Source organism: Emydura macquarii, unplaced genomic scaffold, assembly GCF_026122565.2.
Source record: "Emydura macquarii macquarii isolate MOO-44397 ecotype Brisbane River unplaced genomic scaffold, CSIRO-AGI_Emac_v2 contig_2273, whole genome shotgun sequence".
NCBI lineage: Eukaryota > Metazoa > Chordata > Testudines > Chelidae > Emydura > Emydura macquarii.
The window spans coordinates 625-24,555 of NW_027132410.1; the positions used below are offsets into that span (position 1 = coordinate 625).

The following is a 23,931-nucleotide window of genomic DNA, read 5'->3' on the forward strand; positions in this document are numbered from 1 at the left end:
GAGCCGGGCCTCTGTCGGTCGTGAATCTGATGCTCCAAGATGCCAATTGCAGAGCAAGTTTCCCTGTTCTTCCCCCATCTTTGATACTTGCTGGCTCTGCTGTCAGTCTGTGGCCGGGCTGTGTCATGCTGTCTCCGGGTTCAGTGCAGTTGTCAATCACCAGCTAATTGCAAGCAAGACTGTTCTCCTCTTTCTGTTCTGTCTTCGTTCCCAGAGTGGATCCGTCTGTCCTTTAGGGTGGTTTATTTGCACTTTGGGGGCGTGGCCAGGCATTCTTCGGCGTTCAGGGGCAGGCTGGCAGTCGGTGTCTTCACTCCCCTCTGTTGTCAGAGCAGTTTAGGTTGGCGTCTGCACATACAACACCTCAAAAAACAACAGGCCTAGCTCATCTCAGCTGAATTCCATTGACTTGATCGGGAATAAATGCTGCTCTTTGTCATTACCTCCAGCGTCCTGGCCCCGATCCAGCAAAACACTGCAGCAGGTGCTTAACTTTAACACATGCAGAGTCGCGCTGATTGCAATGGGATCGCTCTCCTGCTTAAACTAGGCATTTAGCTGCGTGGCTTGCTGGCTGGGGCCAGGTGCTCATCACCCTTAGATGTGCAAAGGATGCTAAGTGCATGTGTAACATAGCAGCGGCCAGAAGACAACCGAAATGTCAGCATCCCCCATCCCTCCTTTACCGCAGTCCTCTTTTGCCTTGACCGGTACGTGATGGTCCCTGACACATCCGTGGAGGAGGTGGTAAGTAAGCGCTTAAGAGATTATAAATGTCAGCGGGGGGCTGGGTCTAATTTATAGCAACTTCAGCCTCAGGCCTCTACGTCCTGCATCGCAGCTTTACAACTTCCTTTCCTGTGCGGTCCAGCACAGGGCGAGCGGGTGCGGTAGCCATCAGAAAAGTATTGTGAGAAGAATGAAACTGCACCGAAAACAAATAACCTTACCGCTTTTTTCAAAGGAGAATATTAGCTGTGTGAGATCTAGGGGCTGGGGGGGAGCCCTTGAACAGGCTAAGATGGGCCAGGGGGTCAGTCAGGGGATAGGATGCCTGGGTAGGTCACGAAAAGCCTGCTGCTTGTCTGCTGAAGTTCATGGGAACTCTGCCATTGACAGCAGGGGTGCGGGGCTCGTCCTGCAGAGGCTGCTGCACGAGCTTAACGGCACGCACGGCGAGCAGTCCCACTGCCATGCACTGAGCTACGCACGGGCGGGGCTGCAGCGGACTGAAATCGGTGGAGCTATGACACCCTGCACCAGCTGCACCGCCCTCCCCACCATGCATAAAGCTAAGCAGGTGCAGACACTTTTGCAGGATCGGGGCTTCTGGGGGGACTGAAAGGATGGTGCTGCTGGAGGTGAGAGGCCCCACAACCTCCTTCCACAGCTCTCGCTGCAAAACATGCCTCGCCTTGGGCAATGGGATGAATTCTACCTTGCTGGGGTTTGGTAAACGGTAGCATGTTCAAGTGGAACGGGACCTGGGGCGCCTGGATTCTCTTCCCAGCTCTGCCACGGACCTGCTGTGTGAGCTTGGCTTGGCTCCGTGCCTCAGTTTCCCCATCTGTAAAATAAGACTGGGCTCCTTACCTTGGGGCCTGAGCTTCTGGAAACTGCCCCTTCCCTTGGGTCTGTATTTGTCAGCCTACAAACCATGCTGGGAGACCCATGCTGCCCGGGAGAAGACAGGTGCTAGCCAGCAGCGAGGGAGAAGCTGTGCAGGTGAATTAATTTGGAGTTACACGGATGCAGTCGCCGGGTCATTTCATGTGATCTTGGGTAACCCGTGGCTCTGCTTATAAATGATACGTGTATTTTGGGATTGTTCGGGGATCCCGCAGTATCACACTCTTCTTTTACAGGGCAGCACAAACCTACAGAAAGAAAGAAAAGGCGCTTTCTTTGTAAAGGATTCTGAGGTCTGCGACTGGAAAGCGCTGTTACCGTGAGAAGCACTTCCTTCCCCAACGCTTTGCAAGTCAGATCTCCCTTCCCCTCCTGGTGAGTAGAACTGGAACTAGTTCTTCCTCTTTGCTGCTCCTGGACCTTGCCTGTCTTGCCTGCTGCAAACTCTTCCTGGGTTGGAAGCGGTGAGCAGCAAAGCGCTTGCAAATAGCAGGCTCGGTTTGGTTGCTAGTGTCTGCGTTGGGGGCTTCTAAAGGAAGCGGGGAGGATATTGTGAGTAGGCTGGTGTGCGGGGAGCGGTCACTTTATTCTTGTGAAATGAGAGAGCTCCCTGCAGAGACACTACACAGAGCAGAGGAAATCGTTGACTGACAGTCTCCAAAGAGTCTCTTTCCTATCCCTCCGTTCCAGAAATTCGCCTCCTCTGTCATCTCCGGCTGTCAAGAGCAGGGAGGGCAGCATGAAATATTCCAGCTACTAACAGCGACTGGGGCAACTGATTCTCTCTGGAAGCAGATCATGAGGATCTCCTTGTGCCTGCTGCTTTTCTCAGTGGTCCACGGTGGAGGTAAGCTGTGCTCATTGTTACAACAGTTTGGGGGGCGGAGGGGGCACCAACGAAGGCACGAGCCATGTCAGCAATAGATGGGAGGGGGCTAGATGGCTCACGAGGACTGTTTGGGGCTACACTAGGCTTCACCTTGAGGTCGCTGGCTCAAATCCACAGCAGCTTGGTGGCCATGCGGTGAGGATGGGGCTCAGTCCCGTCCCAAAGGGACGAGCATCCTTGGCACAAAACCACCACTGAAGCTGGTTCTAATGATCTCCCCTTGCTGGCAACCTGATCGGAACAGTCAAGGCCGGGGGAAACGGACTGTAAGAGGGTAGAGGGTCTGGTCCTTTAGCATTGTGGTGGATCCGTGCCAAAGGGACTGGAGTGCAGGTGAAAACCTGGCCCTCTGCGTCTGAATTTTCTTCATTTGGTTGCATTAAGCCATTGGGATGATTGCAGAGAAGCAGCAGCGCAGCACCAGTGCAAAGGAGAATCTGGCCTCTCAGTTTACCTACGCTCTGCCGTGGGCTTGAAACTCGCCATTTGCAGATATGTACGGGAACAAAGCGAGTGTGTGAATGTTTGCAAAGAGCAGCTAAGCAAAGGCTGCAGGCCGGCTGATTGAAAGCTGCCAGCTGAATTTGGCGAGTGGGCTGTGCTAGGGTTTTCACACCGCTGCAGCAGCTCTGCAGTGGAATAACAGCCGTGAACTGCACAGACACTAGCAACTTTCTTCAGCTCTGGGGCAACGCTGGTGATAAAGCCACTGGCCTAAATCTTCCGAAGTGACTGGTGGTTCGGATGTCTCCGTTTCTAGATACCCACCTTGAGATGCTGTCAAGGCAGATGTTTCGAGGATGGATCCCGTGAAAACAAGCCCCCTTTGAGGTGTCTCGAGTTGGGCACCCGAAAGCGGAGACGCCAGGGCATAGCTAGTCACTCATAAAATTCAGGCCGATTCGTGAACTCACCTGGGTTCTGCACACCATTTTGTGTTCTGTGCACGGAGGGGCAGTTTCATAAGTGCCTAAATCCTGCTGGCTTTCAATGAGATTTAGGCTCCTGAGGGCGAGATTTTCAAAGGTGTTTAGGTGCCTGAAGATGCAGAAAGGATCCTAGTAGGATTTTCAAAATCACCCTGGCACCTAACTCACCTAGGCACTTTGGTGCTTTCGAAAAGGCATCTCGGCACCTATGGGAGTTAGATGCCTAGTGGGATTTTCAAAGTCACTGTGGTGTCTAGCTGTATCTTTAAGTGCCGAAATACCTTTGGAGATCTGGCCCAAAGTGCCCAAGTCAGTTTTGAAAACAGGACTTAGGTGCCTAACTCACTTGGGTGCTTTGGAAAATGTCATCCCAAGTCTATTTGTGTTGCAACGTTTTGGAAGACGCTGCCTTGTGTTCTAGAGTCCCCTTGAGACGAGGCTGTCTCTAGGTTCCAAGGCACTGGGTACCTGTCTGGGGTAAGGCTTGTTTCCTTCAATAGCAAGATGCGGCTGGTGTCTTCTGCTCTGGGGTGATTTGTGTGGGTGGACTGGAAAAAGATCGGCTGCAGGCGTGATGTCAAAGCGAACTGATCCCTGAAGAGTGGGTGGTGCAGCGGGCTGGTAAGGGAATACAGCCCCTCTCACGGGTACAGATCCTGTGCAGGCCTGCAATGGCTGGCTGGTATCGTCCTCTAGACGCGGTTTGGTGCTCTGCCCCATGTGAAATGCTCTAAACCCACTTCTCGTCAGAGGGGATCAGAGTCCACATCCCAGTGTTAGTGGAGAGACCAAAGAGAGCCTGAAAACCTGCCCCGGCCTCACTCCTTCAGACCGATCCCTCCTGCGCAGGATTGTGGGGTTACTGGTGCGAGGTGATGCTGCCTCTGCTGAATCTGTTCTCTGGCAGCCTGCTTGATAGTCCTTCCGTTGCACCAGGGCCTGGATTAAGAGAAGCTCAGGCAAACGATTTGAGCGAACAAGTGTGGTTTAAACAAAGCCCAGTCAGCGAGTTCTTGTTCCCAGTTACACTGGTCTGAACGGTGGCCTGGCTCTGTGCCTTGGATTTACGTCAGTGTAAATAAGAGCAGAATTCAGCCCCGTGTCTCTGCGTTGCATGTATATTACTCTGACTTGGTCCGCACCGGGGCTGCACAGACAAACCAAAGCACCTTTTGTTCTCTGCTCCAAAGAGTTTAGCTACTATAGGTCAGACCCTCTGCTGGGGCCAGCTGGGATCGCCGGAGGAATTGCCACGGAGCTGTGTCGCCTGACACCAGCTGAGCATCTGACCCGTGTCATGTTAGAAAAGGCACAAGGGAGAACAACAGGATAATAGCGGAAGGGGAGCAAGACGGCAAACCTGAGATCTTGAGGTTGCAATGGTTAGTTGTGTCCATTACAGACGGGACCTGCTATATACGTTGTGCGTACTGCACATAGACAGGGCACGGGGCACAATTCCCCTCTCACTCACACTGGTTTTGCACGCATCTCATTTCACAGGAGTTGCCCCGATGCGCACCGGTGTCAATGGGAAGAGAATCAGGCTGGACGTGACCCCGATCCTCAGCAGCTGTAAATCCCTTGAAGCCAGTGGTGTTACGTCCGTTTACACCAGCTGAGGATCTGGCCTGCTGTCTCTAAGCTGATGATTTAGATGGGGCTGGTCCTGCTTTGAGCTGGGGCTTGGACTAGATACCTCCTGAGGTCCCTTCCAACCCTCATCTTCCAGGATAACTCCCAGTCCCACAGCACAAGGAACTTACTCTGGGTCGGTTGTACTCAGATCTCAAACCAAAGCCAACGCTGGTAGCCAATCAAGGTTGAGGCAAGTAAACATGCACAAACAAGGTGCAAGCTCAGATTTGAAAGGGAACAGACGTGTCTGTCAGAAGGAAGCTCTTACGTCCTGTGGCACTAACCCAAGCCAAGCAGCCTGGGGATGTCTTGCTTGTGTTTAGGAATCTTTGCTCCTCAGAGTCCAGAGAGCATAAAGAAGTCAATTTCTCCTTAACAGGCATTGTTACTCCCTGCCCCCAGCATCGAAACTGTGATGCGACGCAGGCTTGTGCACGTCACCTCTTCAGGGCGACGGAGAAGCAGACACCCAAGGCGTCTGTGCACAAAGGCTTGTCTGGTGTCTTGCTCGCCTTGTGGTGGCTCGGAGGAGAGAACCCTTCTTGTGGGAAATTAGCAGTTCACATGTGGTGATGCTTCTCCCCTGACAATGGGGAATTTACACCTTAGCAAACATGCTCAGAGTCACAGAGCAAACGTTTCAACTTTATTTTATGTCATGGGAGGCGGATATTAATACACGCCGCCTCCTGCACGCGGTCCATAAAGTCTAAAGACTACCCGCGTTTGTGTGCCTCTGATCTCTCCTTTAGTAACACTAACGCACAGGTGAGCCAGACGGGTTCCCTGCTCTGCATTTGTCAGCCTTCAGTGAGGTCTAGGGGTCTGCCAGCATCCCAATGCTCATCATGAATCAGATAGACGCAGCCAGGGGGTACTCTGCTGTGCTCTGGGGACGCGTGTGTGAAAGGATCAAGTCATGGGGTGATGGCGGGTTTCTCTGTTGCTAGAATACGCAGCTCAGCTTTGGATAATTCAGACCGAGAGAGCTTACAAACCGAAGGGAATTCACGGACAAGCAGCACAAATTACCGAGGGGCCAGGAAAACTGACTTGTGAAGAGAGGTTAAGAGAGCTGAACGGGTAGGAGCTGAGTCTGGTTCACACTAAGGTCCCTTTAGATCACGCTGGCAGGGGTAAAGGGGCCTGAAGTGGCTGTAAAGGACAGTTGCTCCCACTTTAAAGCGGTTTTAGATTGCCAGAGGGGTGTCCAGGGGCCTTAGTGTAAATGAGAATCAGGCTCATGGCTGGGTGCTATGCACGGATAAGGCTCTGGAGTGGGAGGGAGAGAATAGATCTTCATCGGGTGCAAACTGACACAGCTCCATTGCCTGCAGTGGAGACGTGTTTGCTGATTGACACCCAGCTGAGGATCTGGGCCCCCTGGCTTCTGTTCCCCGCCCCACAACGAGGCACAGTGTCAGTCAGGTTGCTGTTCCGTGCCTCAGTTTCCCCACTTTGAGCTCAATGGATGTAAAACCCTGTATGGTGAGTTGGTGGTTGGTATTGTTTGAGTACAAGGGTCAGTTTCTTAGAGGAAAGCGAAGTCTCAGGGTCATGCTGAGCATGGGACAGGACTTACTGGAGCTTCTTTCTGTGGACTGTCGTCAGGTAATTCAACCTTGTCCCTGTGGCCCTTTATGTAAAGGTGGGTGGTGAAGGGCGCTTGTGTTAAACAGGGCTGCCAACCCGCCAGGACTGTCCTGGAGCCATTCAAGGAGTCTTTGATGAAAGATTGTGTCATGAGATGAAACTGCCAGGTACACGTCCCACCACGTTTGGCCCCCCCGGGGTTAAAGCTGACACTGACTTGGCTCTGTTCTGGAGCATGCCATCTAAGGGAGCGGTTCAACCTGTGAGTTAAATGTAGCTCAGCCTGTGTGCGAAGCAGAGGAAACACAGACCACAGTGCCCAGAAAACTCACGCTGTTCTCAGTATGGCGGGCAGGAGACAGTGGCTATGTGTGTGATTCACTGTACAGTGCCCCACCTGATGTCCTGTGGGCTGAAGTGAGACTTCTGCTTCAGCTGTGTGCAGGAGTCAGTTTCACCTAGAGGCTCAGGCCTGGGCCCCAGCTGCTCTGCGTGACTGAGTCACCAGGAGGCTGCGGGAAGCAGGCAGCTGAGGGATCTCCTTGTTTCAGGGGAAGTCTTGGGTGAGTAAAGCCAGGGTGGGAAGTGTGCCGGGGAGGGGGGATGCCAGGTGTACAAGGGACAGGGGCAGAGCACACACAACTTTGACAGATGCTTGCACGGGGTAAATTAGAGCAGCCCTGAAGCTGCTCTAAGTTACGCCAGGGACCGCTCCAGTCTCTGAGCTGCCCGAGATAAGGGGCGTGGAAAGGTCTCATAGACCCACTCGCCCCAAATAGAAACTGGGCACAAGGGAGAACTGAGCCCTGGAGACCAGAGTCTGATTTACGCTCCCTGGCAGCGTAAAGGGCCTTTGGTGTGACTGAGACTCAGGCCCTCCATGTCCTGCTGTGGCTGCCTGCGCCCCATGGAGCGGGTCTACGAGGAAAGCGTCTGTAACAAGGGCGCTGGCCTCATCCCAAGCACAGCAGCGGCTGCCCTGCACCTTCGTGGGATGTTGCGCTAGATGGACCAATGGTCTGACCACGTGTGGAAGCTCCGGTCCCAGCGAACCCGCCCACCCCATCCACGTAGTCTCCATCCCGCCACCCCCAGCGGCCGTGACGAGGGAGATGGAAGCCGTTTCACAGCCTGTCCTTCCTCTGAGGGTCCACAGAGCAGCTTCTGCGCGCTGCGGGCGCCGAGAGAATGGCACACACTGAACCACACACAGGAAAAGGCTGATGAGCAGAAAACGCTCGCGCTTGGGGGCGTTATTTTTCAAGAGCTTTTTAGTTCGACGCTTTGCAAGAGCTGCTAGCGTCCAGGGGCTGCTGCGGAGCTGGTGTGGAAAGGGAAGGTGGGGCGCCATGCAGCCTCTGGTGGGAAGGGGTCCAAGATCTAGTCCATAAGGGCATCCCGCTGGGCACCGTCATCTAACTAACCATGAGTCAGAACTCCTTTCCCGCCCTTGCTGGCAGGCTGAAGAACGAAGCCGAGGCCCAGATGAGCCAGAGAGACTAGCCCGGAGTGTCACTGATGATATGCTGGTAGTACCCAGGGCCACACTGTGTGGCTTAGTGGTTAGAGCCCTGGGCTGGTGTTCAGAAGACCTGAGTGCTATTCCTGGCTCTCCTGCTGAGTGACCTTGGGCAAGCCGCGTCCCCTCTCCATGCCTCAGTTTCCCCACATGTAAAACAGGGGTGAATGATACTGATCTCATTTGGAAAGCACTCTGAGATAAGAGCCGGGTGTTCTTAATACATGGGATGCTGTGCATACGCAGTCTCTACCCCGGAGACCTTACATATAAACAGAGAAGACAGAGATTGGAAGGAAAGAGCATCCTATGAGTAGCCCCACTTTACGGGAGGGGGAACTGACACACAGGTAGATGAAGTGACTTGCCCAAGGTCACCCGTGTAGTCTGTGGCAGAGCTGGCAACACTGAACCCCGGTGTTCCTGAGGCCTGGCTCAGTGCCTTTAGCCCAAACACGCCCCTTCCACCTCTCCTGGAAGCGCGAGACAGTGGCATGGACAGGCCTGAGGAACAGCCTCCCAGCGACATGGTGGAAACCCCTTTGTCTGCCAGAGTTAGAAGTGGGGTAGAGCAAGGCTGACATTGGCCCTGGGGGCTGGCCCCACCCCGGTGCAGGTCAGTGCTGATGCACAGTCACAGTCACCACTGTCTTGGGGGCAGCTGCTCTGTGGTGAATAGAGGACTTCAGGCCCATCAGTCCAGCATGTTTCACCAGCACTAAATTCCACACACCGGAGCCAGGCCCCATTTCCCTGACAAGCCCAGGACCCGGTTAGCCCTTCACTCCTCACCTGCTCCTTGTATTTTTGAACCACCAGGTTGTAAAGAAACTGAAGTGGCTGCAATCGCAGGGAAATCCGTCCAGTTACAGCCTGTGAGATTGCCGGAGCCTAGGGGAGAAATCATCTGGAAAGTTAGATTAGACTCAGCAGTGACCTATCGGATTCTAACATTTAATGAAAGCAAACTTGAACTTGGGGCAGCCTCGCATTTTACCAAGAGAGTCACTTTCCACAATGAGACTCTCTCACTGCTGATTGATCCCGTTCAGAAGTCAGACAGTGGCCTCTATTCCTTGGTAATTGACATTGGAGGAGGCCGTGAAGACATCAGAAAATTCCGTCTCTCTGTGTTTGGTGAGTATCAAAGATCCCGTTTTGTACAGAGCTGGTGGCATCCCGCCTCCCTCAGCCTCTCTCACCAGGATCTCTCCTTCCAGACCAAGTTGGGAAGCCAAACCTCACGCTGCTCTCGGCCCACCTGGAGCCTGGACATTGCAACGTTACCCTCTCCTGCTCGGCGCCTGGCGCTGACAACATCACCTACAGCTGGTCCCGAGGCACGTCCCTGATCCTACCCGTTAGGGTCCTTCCGTCCCATGAGCACCAATCCCTGCTGCAGGTGGTGATTAATGCAGACAGCAGTGACGCTTCCTTCACATGCAAGGCTAGTAACCAAGTCAGCTGGGATGTGAACACTGTCGATGTCAAAACACCATGCAGCTCCCCAGCCACAGGTGCCACAGGTAATTCCGCAAGCAAATAAATGTGGATTTATGCAGAGCTCTGATGGGCAGAGCCACAGGTTTTTATAAAGCTGGTGTCTTTGCACCAGTGCAGAGCTTTGATTAATAACACCTGCCTCCAGGGCAGCACTGCTCATTCATAGATCTCAAAGCACTGGACAAAGGAGGGCAGTATCATTATCTGCGTTTTACAGGTGGGGAAACTGAGGCACCGGGCGAGGAAGTGACTTGCCCAAGGTTACCCAGTAGGCCAGCGGCAGAGTCAGAAACAAAACAAAAAAGAGTTTTGTTTTTTTTTAAATAAATTTGCCACAGAAAATTTTGACTTTTCCTCCGTAAGCCAAAATCCAAAGACTTTTGTTCAAAAACCATTTTTCCAGGTTTGGGGGTTTCTGACGCACTATAAAGGGTCCGCAGGAAGCGAACCCTTCCCATGAAAAATGGTTAACTTCATCAAAAAATCAACCTGGGTCCGGTTCTCAGATCCCAGCAGAGGGCACAGCGAGTGAAGCAGCTTACCAGGGCAAAACTCCTCTGTGAAGTGACAGGTTTTTGGAGCTGACCCAAGACCATGGAAGTTTCTCCTGCGTGATCTAAGAACTGCCACAAACCTCATACTCCCTTCCACTCCCAGTGCAGGGAACACGCCATCTTCCTGTCTTTGCTAGTAAGACCACAGAGCTCATCACAGTACATAGACAGACAGGGATACACCTGGGGTGTTAGCATGCACAAACTAAAGAGAGTTAGCCTGGCTCAATACTGCTTGGATGAGAGACCCTCTCAGAAAAGCCAGTGTCAAGCAAAACATTTCATTTCAATGCAACATGTTCTGATTTGACCTTTTCATCTTTAAACAAAAATGATATCAAAAGATGAAATTTGTTGCAAAATGAAAAGCAAAACATTGCATTCAGAAAATGGCATTTTTCTTCTGGTGTCAAAATATGAAGCATTTTCATAAACAAAATTTCACTGAAGTCTACATGTGTTTTCAAAATGTCACTTCTGACGAATACAGGAGGCTTCATCAGAGCTTTTCAATGAAACGTTTGTGACCAGCTCTAGTTAAAAGCATTGTAATGGGTGATGTCATATGCTCATAGAACCAGCAGTGAGGGAAAGAGAGCTGATTGGTCAGCCAAACTGGCAATCATCCAGAGAAACAGGGGCGGGACTCCTCTTCTCTGCAATGCACTCTGGGTAGGAAAGCCCTTTATAAAATTCCTGACTCACTCTAAGCAAGAGAGTGAGAGTTGTAGGGCTGATGAGGGAGGTCACATTGTCTGGAGGAGCCCGGCCCGGCCCGGCCCTGCTCTGCTGGACTTTGGCTGAGTAAACAGTCTGATGGCAAAAGGTCTGTTTTGTTGGGGTTTTTTATTTAGAAATTTTGATGCCTTTTTGTTTTTGCTAAATGCCTCTGAACTGGATCCTGCTGATTTACTTGGGCAGACTTCCTGCTGCACTTGGCCCGTAGCATGCTAAGGACATGAATGGCATGTGTTATGAGCACAGCTGTAGAAGGTGTTCTAGATGGTCATGTGCCATAGGTTAGGGTTGCAAACGCTTGTCATTTTGTTGTAAGTCTTAGGTGCTTTAAGCATTTTCATTAGAGCCCCAACTCCTGGAGTCATGCGAGTAGTGAGTCCCTCTGCTTTCTTTCTTTTTTTTTTTTTTTTTTTCTTAAATTAAGTTTCTAGCTATCAATGGGTTTGGGAGACTGACACACTGTACCCCATGTACACCAATCACACCATCAGGGTGCATCATTGATGTTCACCCTTACAGTGTAACTGTGCATGGTCTGATGCAAAGCATCTGATGTAAGGTGGTGGGGTTTTGTTTGTTTGTTTTTGGAATGCTCATGACACACTGAAGATGATCGTTATGGTAGCACGCTTCCTGCAATGTCATGCATCTGTACAGATACGAAACACTGCTGTGTCATATCCCCAAATGTGTGTCTCACATGGCGTGAATAAGAACACAGAGCTGTGTTTCCAGGCCCCGCACAGGCAGGCAGACAGGAACAATGGACTGGCCTAAGCACCTGTGAGCACTTTGGCTGAAGTGGAAGAAATCAGGCCCCTTGCTGGACAGGGCCGATCACCCGACCCCAGGGGATGTTGGGGAAACTTGTTAAAAGCTGAGGCCTCTTTGTCTCGGGGTCTCCCCTGGAATCCATCTTGTAAGCAACACCAAAGACTGCGAATCTACCCACAGGGAGGGGGGCCTGGTTGCTAGAGGCATTGCAACCAGCCTGTGTGGTAAGCAAATACAGACTGATGTATCAATCGTAGGTTAAGATTTGAGTTATCTTTTAGTTAGTTGTGATTAACTCCTTGACTTATTAATATCGGACTTAGATTCACTTAAAATCTTACTGTAGTCCAACTTGTTTGTCTTGTCTTAAACCAGCGCATGTGGATTGAGGGTGTGCAGAGACCTCCCCTAGCGTGACAGAGCTGGTGCATAGCCATTTCTTTGATAATTGATGGACACATGTAAATGAGCTAGCAGGGTGCAGTGTGCAGCACTGAACCCTGCAAGACGGCTGTTCCCAGGGTTGCATCTAGGACTGGGGGTGTTTGCTGGGGGTCTAACCTATGAGTGGCTGGCCAGAAATGCTCCTTCACTAGGCCAGGGACCGATTTCTTGCAGGAGGCTGGGCGTGCGCTGACCCAGGAGTGGGTGGTTCATACAGCAAAGCTGGGTAAGTCGGGGCCCAGGAGTGAGGCATTGGGGTGACACAGCTACACACCAGTGCAGGTTGCGGGGGGGGGAGCCGTTAGAAACAAATCTGAAAATATGACCTAAGTGAACCCTAGAGGCTTGGAAACCAGCGGGCAAATAAAGCAACAATAACGTAGATTTTGTAACCCAAGCTCTTGATGTTGTTGAATACAAGGGGTTGGCAGTATTTTTCAGCAGTCTGTTGGGCTCTCTAACAATTGACCGATCATTCATCAAAGCATCTACTCCGCATTAACTAACCCGGCACCAAAATGCTATCCAGTACGATGAAGAACGAGGGTTAGAAAAGGCCCTGACATTCTGCAGTGTAACGAGAGCTTGGCTTTCCACCGTTCTCTCTTCCAGATATTTTTGATGTTGTCCCCCTGTGGGTGCTAGTTACAGGGGTAGGTGTGCTGCTTCTGCTCGTGCTCTCCCTTATCTTCCTCTGCAAGCATCGGAAGAAGAAACGTAAGTGGTCAAAAAAGGAAGCTCCTCTAGTACAATGTCCCTTTCCAGTCATGAAAGCTGGCTAACGTGAGGGCCACCTACGGATGGCGGAGAGCTGTCCGTGCACCCTCAATCCTCCCTGTGAACTCTGGTGTTACACCGGAGGTGAGACTATCTGATCACAGTCGTCCTTTGACGCCATTCTGAAAAATCTATGAATCAGATGTGAGAAATTGCCCCTATAAACCCATAATAGCCCCATGAAACTGCTTCTCTTGTCTGTGGAGTTTTAAATGCCTGTTCTGATTCACTGCACTGTAGCCTGGGAACCCACCACCGAGGTAAGAGGCCAAGAGGCAGAGCAAATGCTAAGATTGCTGGAACGAAGATGGGTGGCTCTGGGGAACGTGAGGGCTGAGGGTGATATGTCACATCCCAGCAGCAGAAGGCTGGTGGAAAGCGGCCCATGCCTCTTAAAGCAAAGGGCTTTGCCTGGGGTAACTTTCACCCTGTGAGAATGGGATGCAGTGGGGTCTCTTGAACAAATCGCTTTGTTCTCTCTTCAAAGGCTCCAGCAAAGACGTTGACCAGGCCCTCACCATCTATGAGGAGGTGAATGATGTCCGCACCAGAAGAAACTCGGTGAGTCCCACGGGAATCCCTTTGTTTTCCCCTTTTGTAGGCACGGGCAGAGCAGTATGGTTACTGCTCACCTGGCTTAACGAGGGCAAAGGCTGAAATCTCTAACAGAGAGTGAATCTCATTGAACACTGCCCTGCTTTTCCAGTTAGAACGGATATCGCTTACAGCATTCGCACCCGGGTCTGATATAAAACCCCTGCTAGAATCATGGGAATTGCCAGACTGGGTCAGACCAAGGCATGTTGGTCCAGTATCATGTCTGCGTGGCCAGCACCAGGTGCCTCTGGAAGGCAAAAGAACCCTTCACTAGGCAGGTGTGGGATAAGCCTTCTTTGAGAGCAGGTTCGTTTTCACCCCTAGTAGAGATTGAGAGAGTTTTATCCCTTCCAAAACTCTGTTTGCATTAATTGTTATAACGCTGAATATCCTTGTTAGTCATATAAACGTCTCCCCTCTCTGACTCTTGCTCGGTTCCTGGCCTCCATGACATCCTGTGGGAATGAGTCCCACAGTCTAAAGCGGAGTTCATCGAAAAAGTTCCTTTTATGGGCTTTAGGTTTGTCACCTTTCACTTCCATTGAATGTCCCTGTCTCACCACACAAGTGGAGAACTGAGACTCCTGTGCTAACATCCTAGAAAGCCCCGCGTAATGATATGTATCTTAGTACTTCTGTTGCCGCTGCTTAGCCGTGGCGCACAAAGCAGTATATGAAGTCAGGTCAACTTCATTATCCCCATTTTTATGGATGGGGAAACTGAGGCACAGAGTGGGGAAGGGACTTGCTCAGGGTCAAAGCGGGGAGTGGAATCTAGGTTTCCTGATTCCCACACCAGTACAGTTTCCAGTTGGGGTGACTACCATTTGCCTGCCTAAATCCCCCCTAACGTTCCAAAGACTTGTGGCATTCTTTACGTCCCACCTAAACACGTGTGTCCTGTTGCTGCATGGCTGTTAAGGACCTGCCATGCTCCACCCCAGAGGTGGCTGCCCTGCCTGGGTGTGGGAAGTGAACCCTGTCTATAGTGTAGACATTCCTCTGCAGATAGAAGTGCTATAGAAATACAAGCTTGTTGTAAGGCATGAAGTGAGAAATAGATATTGCATTCACCTTGTTTAAAAAATATAGCAACATGCAGGATTCATTCATAACCAACTGCTGCCACCTTTTGGCCAGTGTACAGCGGATGCTCCCTTTCTGATTTCTGATCATCTGCTGCCACCTGGAACTCACTTCAGCTCACTTTTTTTTATTTGGAGTGTTAGTCGTAAAATACTTTCCCCGCAGTTTTCACATCATTTCTTGTTTTGTTACATTTCATTTCTCTGTATTTCTTAAGTCAGTGGAGCTAATGTCTTGTGAACAATGGGTTTTTCATACTAAAATGACAGCTATTAAATGTACAAAAGCAACCTCAAGTCAGAGGGGATACTACCAACATAGTCACCCACAGTGTTAACGTGTTGGTTCACGTGTATCTGCACCACTGCCCTCCACTGGCTGGAATCAGAACTTACCCGTGTGTCACAGGCCATGTACTGCTACTGGGGATATGCCTTTAGCTCCGGTTTCAGGGACGGGAACTTCTGTAACGGGGAATCTGAGCTCTAGCTGTGCTGATACTGAGGCGCTCTGGGGGACCCCAGACTTGTTCAGTGATCACTGAATGGCTGACCAAACCAGCCGATGCACCAAACGAGGTTCAGGTGATGGAGGGAATGGCCAGAGCTGATCCTTGTGGTCTGGCTGGCCTATGGAAAGGCTGCCATGACCTGTGAGGGTCCCCTCCAGCCAGTTTTCAGTCTGCACCACAGTGGCCTGTCCCAAGCTAAGACCTATTAGCTTTGAGTTTATCTTTAAGGAGACATTGTACCCAATACTCTGACACCTACTGCGTTCTCGTCAGCCATGTCTCTCGCATCTGGCTAAAAAAGCTGATCAAGTTTTTATCATCATGATTTACAGTCCCCCAGCCCTGCTTGTCGTTCACGGGTCCGTCATCCTCCAGGAACCTGATCCAAAGTTCATTTGAAGGCAGTGGAATGGTTCCTATTGACTTCATTGCCCCTTGGATCGGACCCTAGAGGATGGTTGAATTTTTTTTCTCTCAATAGTGGAGCCAGTATTCCTGATTTAAGAGAAGGAATTTGGTTTTCTTCCTATTCTCCCCTCCCTCCCCCCCACCCCATATGACTAAGATATTTAAACCAACCTGGTTATTTTTCCCCCTGAACAGAATAGAACTGCCCAGAGTCGAATTGTAGGAAATACCATCTACGCGGAGGTCACCTCCAACCTGCCAGTAAGTGCCCAGTGGTCCTTCCAACCCAAGTTCACTTTGCTGCTTTCAGACCTTAAGTTTTGTTTTACGTCAAGCTACGCCATGTGCCGGTATATGGATGAAGAGTCCCTTCTCAGACCTGTGACCAGATCCTCGGTGTAAATTGACATTGCTTCATTGATCTGGCCAATGGTTCTTGAAGAATCATAGAAATACCGGGCTAAAAGGGCCCATGAGGTCATCAAGTCCAACCCCCTGTGCTGAGGAAGGACCAGGTAAACCGAGGCCTGGTCCCGGGAAATTCAGAAGTGGTCAACGGGAGTTACGCAAGCTATTCTACGTAGCTTATGTAACTTACATGTACTTACTAAGTTCTCTTCTGTGTGTCGTCTCCAGTACGCTGTGCCGATGGGAAATGCGTACCCATCAATGCAGAGCTACGCTTTTTTTGGAGGCAGTTTTATTTAATTGACTTCCAGATCAACTGAGCGGGTGGTCTTCTGCTCAACTGATCTAGATAAATCGATCTGATGGCGGCGAATTTGCCACCCTCAGAGAAGACATACCCCTAGACCACCCCTGACAGGGGTCTGTCCAACTGGTTCTTAAAAGCCTCCAATGCTGGGGATTCTGCAACCAAGCTCTGGAACAGGCGTCCAGAGGTAACTCCCCTTAGAGTTTAGAAAACTTTTCCTAACATTAAACCTGCTGCCTGATTTGTGGAGTGGGACTGAGCATATTGTTGAAGAACTTCCAGCTGATCACGGATTAAGTTTCTGAGGTTTGACAGGTTCTAGGCTTGGTATCAGCCACAACAGAATCCAGTTCAATGTCCGGTGGGGAGCCCCCATGCGCACAATGCCCACACTCTCACTAAGTGTCGCTATTCTAAAATATCCAGAGCTGGTATCTGTTCATATTCCTAGGGTTCCCTGATCTCACTTTACATGCACAATCCCCTAAACACACTATTCTCCGTTCCCCAGTAACTGCTGGTGACTCACTTTCATGCTCCGGTTGATAGTTAGCCTAATGGTTTGAGGCCTAACTATCTCCCAGGGTGTAGACCGTAGGTGTCTTGCATCACTGCTCCATGAATTACCCTCAGGAGAGCTCTGAGCTATAAACTTGAATCTCCTTGCTGCAGACTAAGCCCGTTACTACTTGCCCTACCTTCAGTGGACATGGAGAATAACTGATCCCCCCCATCCTCTCTAGAACAGCCCTTCTCCTATTCGAAGGTTGTTATCGGATCCCTCCTCAGTCTCCAATTTGCTCAAGACCAAACATGCCCAGTATTGAAACGTTTCTCTAAATCCCCTCATTTTTGTGGCCCTCCTCTGGAGTCTTTCTCCAGTTTGTCCACATCTTCCCTCAAGGGCAGCACCCAGAACGGGACCCAGTACTCCAGCTGAAGCCCCACCAGTGCTGAGCAGAGCACGACCATTTTCTCCTGTGTTTTCCGTACACTGCTCCTGTTCACACACCCCACAATCTTAGCCTTTTTTGCAGCTGCATCCCCTTGCTGGCTTGTATTCAGTTTGATCCCCTGTAACCTCCAGATCCTTTTCAGCAGTTCTCCCACCTCCCCATTTGATAGTTGTACACTTGATATCCCCCCCTCCCTGCTTCCTAACGGAAGTACTTTGCACTTGGCTGTGTTGAATTTCGTCCTGTTGAATTCAGACCAGCTCTCCAATTTGTCAAGGTCTTTTCGAATTCTAATTCTGTCCTCCACTGAGCTTGCAACTTCTCTCCGCTTGGTGTCCTCTGCAAACTTTTTATACATATCTTCTCCACTCCATTATCCAAGTCATTAAGAAAAATATTGACTAGTGACTGGCCCCTGTGGGTCCCGCTAGATAATCCTGCTATTTTGACAACGAACCCTTGATAATTTTGACAATGGCTCTTCAATCCATGATGTTTTTGCTCTATTCAGATATGTTCTAATCAAAGCCTAATTCTCTTCTTGAGCACCCCCTGATAAAGGGCTGTGGTCTAGTGGTTTGTCCTGCCAATTGGGATACCTAGTCCTCAATCTTAGCTCTCCAGAGGACTGACTGAGTGAGTAAAGTGTGCTGAGATCTACTGATCAGAAATAGGAAGTTACCACAAGGATCCTTGGGTCAGGTCCTCAACAGGTGTAAATTTGCATTTCTCTGCTGAAGTCAATAGAATTATACTGACTTTACACCAGTTGAGAGCTGGGCCCTTTGTCCGTAATTTGCCCTTCATTGATGTGGATTGTCTTGGCTTTCCCATGTCAGCCTGAAGGCCACGCTCCCCAGATGACAGACGTCACGGTGTATGCTGCTGTCCAGAGGGTAAGTCTGTCTTGCTATGGTTGTAACCATATCGGGGCGAACCGTGGCCAAATAGCAGTGCTGGATTCTGCAAGGGTTTTATCCTACAGGTCTGGGCCTATGAGTGTCTAAAGGGTGAACTTTCAAGGGGCTTGGCCAGGTTCCCCTCCGTTTTAATGGGCGTTGGCAGCGTTGTTGTAGCCATGTTGGTCCCAGGATATGAGACAAGGTGGGGGAGGTCCTATCTTACGTTGGGCCGACTTCCGTTGGTGGAAGAGACACGCTTTCGAGCTACACGCAGCTCTTCTTCAGGAGCAGGTCTGGGGATGGCGATCAGTGTCTGAGTGAACACAAGTTGGGCTGGATTGCTCAGCCCACAGGGTCACGTGTGTTGGAGGCTCCTGGAAATGGAGTGGGCGATGGGGGATAGCATGTTATGCAGAAGAGGTCTGAAGTGGCATTAAGGATTAGCAGGCAGGGGTGTGTTAAACCTGGTTGACCTGGCCTGGTGCCTTGCATGAAATTTGCACCTTCAGGCTGTGGTTTGCAAAGGGCCCTAAGGGAGTTAGACACCCAGGATGGGATTTTTAAAGGTATTTAGGAGCCTAAAAAATGCAGATTTTCAAACCTCCCATCTGCATTTTTAGGCTCCTAAATAACCTTTGAAAATCTGGCCTCCATTTCCATTGACTTTGAAAACTCAAGTTGTAAAGGTTCGAGGGTAACCTAATGACTTAGATGGTCCCCATGGGGACTTGTGCTCCTGACATTAAAGGAGACGTCCTGACCCTACTGAAGTCAACGGGGCCAGGATTTCAGCACCCTTAGCCAAGCCTTAAAGGTTAGAGAAGAAGTCCCCCTGCCAGCCGGTGGGAGTCCTGCCCCTACGTACCATAGATGCTTTTGAAAATCCCAGAGTCGAACACACGAGTGGACCCTGGGCAGGGCGTTCCCAGGGGGAAGGATCGCTTTGCCCACAGGCCATGCCCAGCCGGCCCCATGACAGCAGTGACACAGCTAGTGATAACTCGGCACCGCCACCAGTCCCCCACATGGAGGCAGGGGCACAGGAGCTGGGACTGAGGTGAGCGTGCAGATGTCCCACCGATCTCCACCGGCCTTGAAGGGGTCCCAGGAGAAGCCTGCCTTTGCTTTACCATTCTGGGCGCTGCAGCCCCATCCAACAGGGGCATGCCCTGCGATCTCTAGGATCCTGTCCCTTAGGGACATTACCTGTCCTGATGCAATAAGGTTCAAAGCCCTCTGCAGCCCTCGTCTCCCCAGTGCCTGCCGGCTCGCTTTGGCAGTGATGAATGGCAAGGCCGACGTCTTGCCGAGTAACAAGCGTTTGCACGTGTCAATGCTAGAGCGTGGCAGGGAAGCTGGGCTTTGTTGCCCTGCTTACGGATCTTATAACCCGCCGTCTCGCTCTGATTCACAGCCTCGTTCCATCAAGAAGCAGAAAATCGACCCGGCCTTGCTCTCGACCATCTACATGGAGGTAACGGGTGGGATGCTCCAATCCTGCCGCGTGGAACCCCAGTGGTGCTAGAGACCCAATGAGCCCTACCAGTGGCTGAATGCCCCCTCCCCTGTGCCCCACCAGAGCAAAGAAGGGTTGCAAATCTGAGAGCAAAATGCCGGCCTTGTCCTCTGACCCCACTCCCCGCGATGGGGCGAGGGAGCAAGTGTTTACCCCTCCTCCCGCTCGTCAAAGGGAAGGAAAGAGGAAAATGCTACATAGCTGTGGGCCAAATTCCCTGCTCCCTCCGTTCCATCAGCTCTGGTTTCAATGGGCACAGATCCTGAGCTGGGGTAAAATGAGCCACCCCATTGGAGTCTGAGGGGTAAATCCTCACCTGGTGCGGATAGATGCAGTCCATGCTGGCTTATGCCGCCTGGAGATCTGGCCCCACATGTTTTTTCTCCTGCCTGGGGCCTGATTCTTCCACGCCCTGCGCTGACAGCGACTCCTCTCCAGCCGCGGCTCTGTTTCAAAGCAGAGCAAGGTGGTTCTGCTCTCCCAGAGCCGGCACTGGAGCAGTCTGACCCTAGTCCGTCGAAGGAACCCCAGGGGGGAGCAGTTGTCTTCTGTTCTCTACAGCTCTGTCCCGTCTGCCAAGCAAGCCCGCTCACGTGGGTTAACGCTCCCAGCAAGCCATCTTGCTCTGGCTTCGAAAGCATAGCCCAGCAGCCCTGGAGTGATAAAGCAAAGGACACTCAAGCAGATTCCTCAGTCTTGCACCAGCCGCTCACCACTAGACCCCAATGTCTATCGATTTGTTAAAGTTCAGGGCCGGGCCCCCAGCTCCCATACATCAGCTTAGTTTCCTTGTCATAGACCACCTGGGCGCCTCTCCCACCCAAATGCTATCCTTCTCACTCCCTCCCCATCAGGGCTTGATTTGGATGTGGTTAATTTCCTTTAAGAAAATTCTTATCCAGCCTCGTGGACCGGTCTCCTTCCCCCTTGTCCGCCCAGGATTGTAAATCTCAGTAGTAGACTGTGGGTTTGTTTTCACTGTGAGTTCCTGTTGTCGAAGCACATTCAAGGTGGCTGGTTTTCTTGTAGGTCCAAGGAGCTCCTTCCAGACCCAGGGATCCTCAAAAGCAGCGCTCATCTTCATCTTCACCTAGTCCTGGGCATCTGTATTCCTAGCATCAGCAGCCCCTCGCTGCATGACACACGCTGCCTTTAAATGCCTTTCCCTGGGAGGAAGCTCCTTGTTGATGGACGGACCTCCACCGGTGCAGATAAGCACAGCTTTGATCTGAGCGAGCTCTTTGGATGTACAAGACTTCACAGGAGTTGGGGGTTCTTCCACCTTGCAATCAGAGTGGAAATAGCACCACAACTGTATCTTCTTTCGTACCTTGCAATCCCAGGCCAAACCTTGAAGACTCACTGAAAACAAGTACAGAGGAGAACTGAACTCCTCTTTCAGCAGGAAAGGTTTTGCTTGAGATAAGACTTGATGTGGAAAGATGGCTGTTGGGGGGAGGGGGAGTATTTTTTTTGTTCATTTTAACCTTTTTCAACATTTCTTTGCAGTTCACATGCAGGAGTGTGTATAGATTCAAGTGCCTAAACAATAGATGTTGTGGTTTAATTAGCTTAATAGATTATTTATAATTTGAAATGTAACTCAGCAGGACAGATGGAGTGTGTAATGCACCCTCATGCCAGCGTAAGTCAGGAGTAACTCCACTGAAGTCAGCTGGGCCAGATACCCTGTGTAAAATAACCAAGCGCCAAGTTCCAGCTGTGTAAAACCAGGGTCAGTGAAAGGAGACTTCCTCCTGCCTCTGGGGGAGGTGTGTGGGAGGCAGGGAGTGGCACTGGAACTTGGGGTTAAAAGTTTTGGTGAGTGAGTTACAGAAGAGCTCAGACACAGGTCTCGCATCACCTCAGGTGCTAGTTCCAATCGTATTTTACACAAGACTAACATAAGGGGATGCTGGAAGGTCCAATTTAGGCACAAACTCTGTTTTTGTTTTAACTTTTTTTACAAAAAATAGCTTCTGTATGTCTTTTGAATGCTGCTTTTTGGTTGTTTCGGGGATTGGCGGCTGTCCACGTCATAGGTCATGCATTTAGGGGCAGAAATGGGAGCTGGCCCCCACGTAACTGTTTGCCAAAGCCGAGACTGGCATCTGGTTTGTGTGTTTAAAATCTCCTGGGATGGGATGGGAATTCTTTCCAGACTTCAGCTGGTGATGGTGTCCCACTGCAAAGCGTGACGATGGAGAGCCCTGCCTCTTCCTAAATAACGCTAGTGGCTCTCGGGGGGAGGGGCTGCGCTTATTTATCTGAATGCCTGGGTCAGGATATTCCACTCCAGTTGCACCCTGTGAAGCATGAATTGGGATCATTAACGGGAAGCTGTATTGAGAGCCCTGAGCAAGCACTTTCCATGCCTACTCCAAGAAGAAAGTTCAGCAGGACTGGGGAATTGTAATGGCGTGATGCTTTGCAGGGTTTGTAGGTGTGTAGAACTTCCAAGCCAGATCCTCAGCTGGTAAAACCGGCACCAGCTCTGCAGTTAATGCAGCTATGCTGCCTTAGGCCAGACCTTTCTCTGGTGTAATGTAGTTAGAGTAGCTGGGAGAGGAATACCTCCTGCATTATAGTTCAGATGAAGTGCAAGGCCCAGGAAAAATAAATACTCTTTTCTGACTAGTCGATGTGGTCAAATTTTTCTCTGTAAATAACTAAATGTTTATACAGGGACTTTCATTAGATCTCAAAGCACTCGCCAAATGTACCCCCCACCTTTTTTTTTTTTTTTTTCTGATTGCAAACGATTCATAAGATTTCAGTGGGAGGTGAGCAGTGCATAGACTTTGTCCTGGCCCTTGGCACGGGGCTGAATTTCAATCTCCAGACACACCTGCCACTGAATCACCAGAAATTTTGCACAGAGGGTTTGATCTTATGCCCCTTGCAGTTAATGGAAAAACTCCCGTTAACGTCAGGGGAGGAAGGGGAAGATGACCCTGCGTATGTAAGCTGAGGGGTCTCTCTCCCCCTGCCCACGGGCTGGGATTACAAGTTTTATAATCCATTCTGCTGCTGCAACTCGGTCTAAAGCATACTGAGTCGGGGTTTCTCCCCTCTGCATTATCTATATTTCCTCACCTTCCTGCTATTGTGGGGCATCTCTCCTTCAGGTTCATATACTACTGATCTCAGCTTATCAGCATCTACGTCAGCGCGCTGCCATCCCACTCTGGTGGGCTGACACGTGCGGGCTGTTCTTCCCCAAAAGCTGCTGTTAGCTCGTGTTTCTGGCGTTGGCTGGAGTCCCTGTGGACAGACTTCCCCACAACTGAGGGGTGAGCGTTGGCCTATCTATGTTTGCCAAAATTCATAGGCCTCAAGCTTTATGCTAACTGCTGAGGCTGGTGTCTACCAGGATGCAGGCCTGGGTGTTCCTGGGGTTAGCGCTCAATAAAATAAAGGCTAAAGCTAGTTCTAGGACTACAATTGAAGACGGACGAGAGACAAAAATTGAAGTCCTGTGACAACCTCGCGTTGAGGTGGATTCATATCTTCATGGGGGGTTTCAGCTTGAAATGTCAGCTCTCCGTGTTTCTAACAAGCAGAAATAGTCCACGTGCCGTGAGTCGAAGCCAGACGCGGGCGTCCGTCCGCACTTTCAGCTCCCGCCGAAGCCGTCATGTCATCGTCACGTATGTTAATAGGCTGCTGTGCATGTGGTGGTCCAGGGGCGTGCTTGCCATTAACACTGATGCACTGGTTTGCTACATCGCAGTACAGTTACTCTCGTGTCTTTGCATGTTTCCATCATCAAAATATAGCAAGCCCCAGGCTCGGGGTGTGTGCCCCAGTCCGTTCTTTACAAGCTCTGGCTCTCTCGCTCGGCCTATGGATTTTTGACGGCTGGTATCGATCTGACGGCGGCTGCCCCGTGAAGACGACACTGTCGCCTGGGTAATGGTTTGTTCTTAATAGCGTCTCTGCAGTGTTAACATCAGCTCTGCTCCGGAATGAATGTGAATCTCTCAGGGTTAAAATGAAAGCAGGTCAGTTCTCAACAGGCCCCACGGATTCCCCTTTGTTTAATTCACTGCCAGTTCGCTGCTCCAGCAAGGGTCTAACACTTGGCTTCCCAGTACCGCATGTGGGAACCTTTTAGCATTCATTTGTCAGCGGCTCCCCCTGAACACAGCCGCTTAAAGCGCACTGGTGCGTCTTACTCAGCACAGAGATTCGCTGCGTGATGTTCCCCGCCGTTTCTGCTGACATCGGTGATTAAAAATAAGTGGTTACTA

General features: G+C 50.8%; 1 protein-coding gene across 1 annotated transcript; it reads left to right on the forward strand.

The window, feature by feature from the left end:
* The first annotated feature begins 1,932 nt into the window (after positions 1–1,932).
* Positions 1,933–22,317, forward strand: CD244 (CD244 molecule). The gene is made up of 12 exons (XM_067560296.1): positions 1,933–2,004; positions 2,320–2,476; positions 9,017–9,334; positions 9,418–9,714; positions 11,339–11,361; positions 12,241–12,244; positions 12,823–12,934; positions 13,482–13,548; positions 15,785–15,850; positions 18,121–18,156; positions 19,577–19,636; positions 20,708–22,317. The coding sequence occupies exons 2-12, from the start codon at positions 2,428–2,430 to the stop codon at positions 20,792–20,794; spliced, it is 1,119 nt and encodes a 372-aa protein (XP_067416397.1). The 5' UTR covers positions 1,933–2,004; positions 2,320–2,427; the 3' UTR covers positions 20,795–22,317.
* The last annotated feature ends 1,614 nt before the right edge of the window (positions 22,318–23,931 follow it).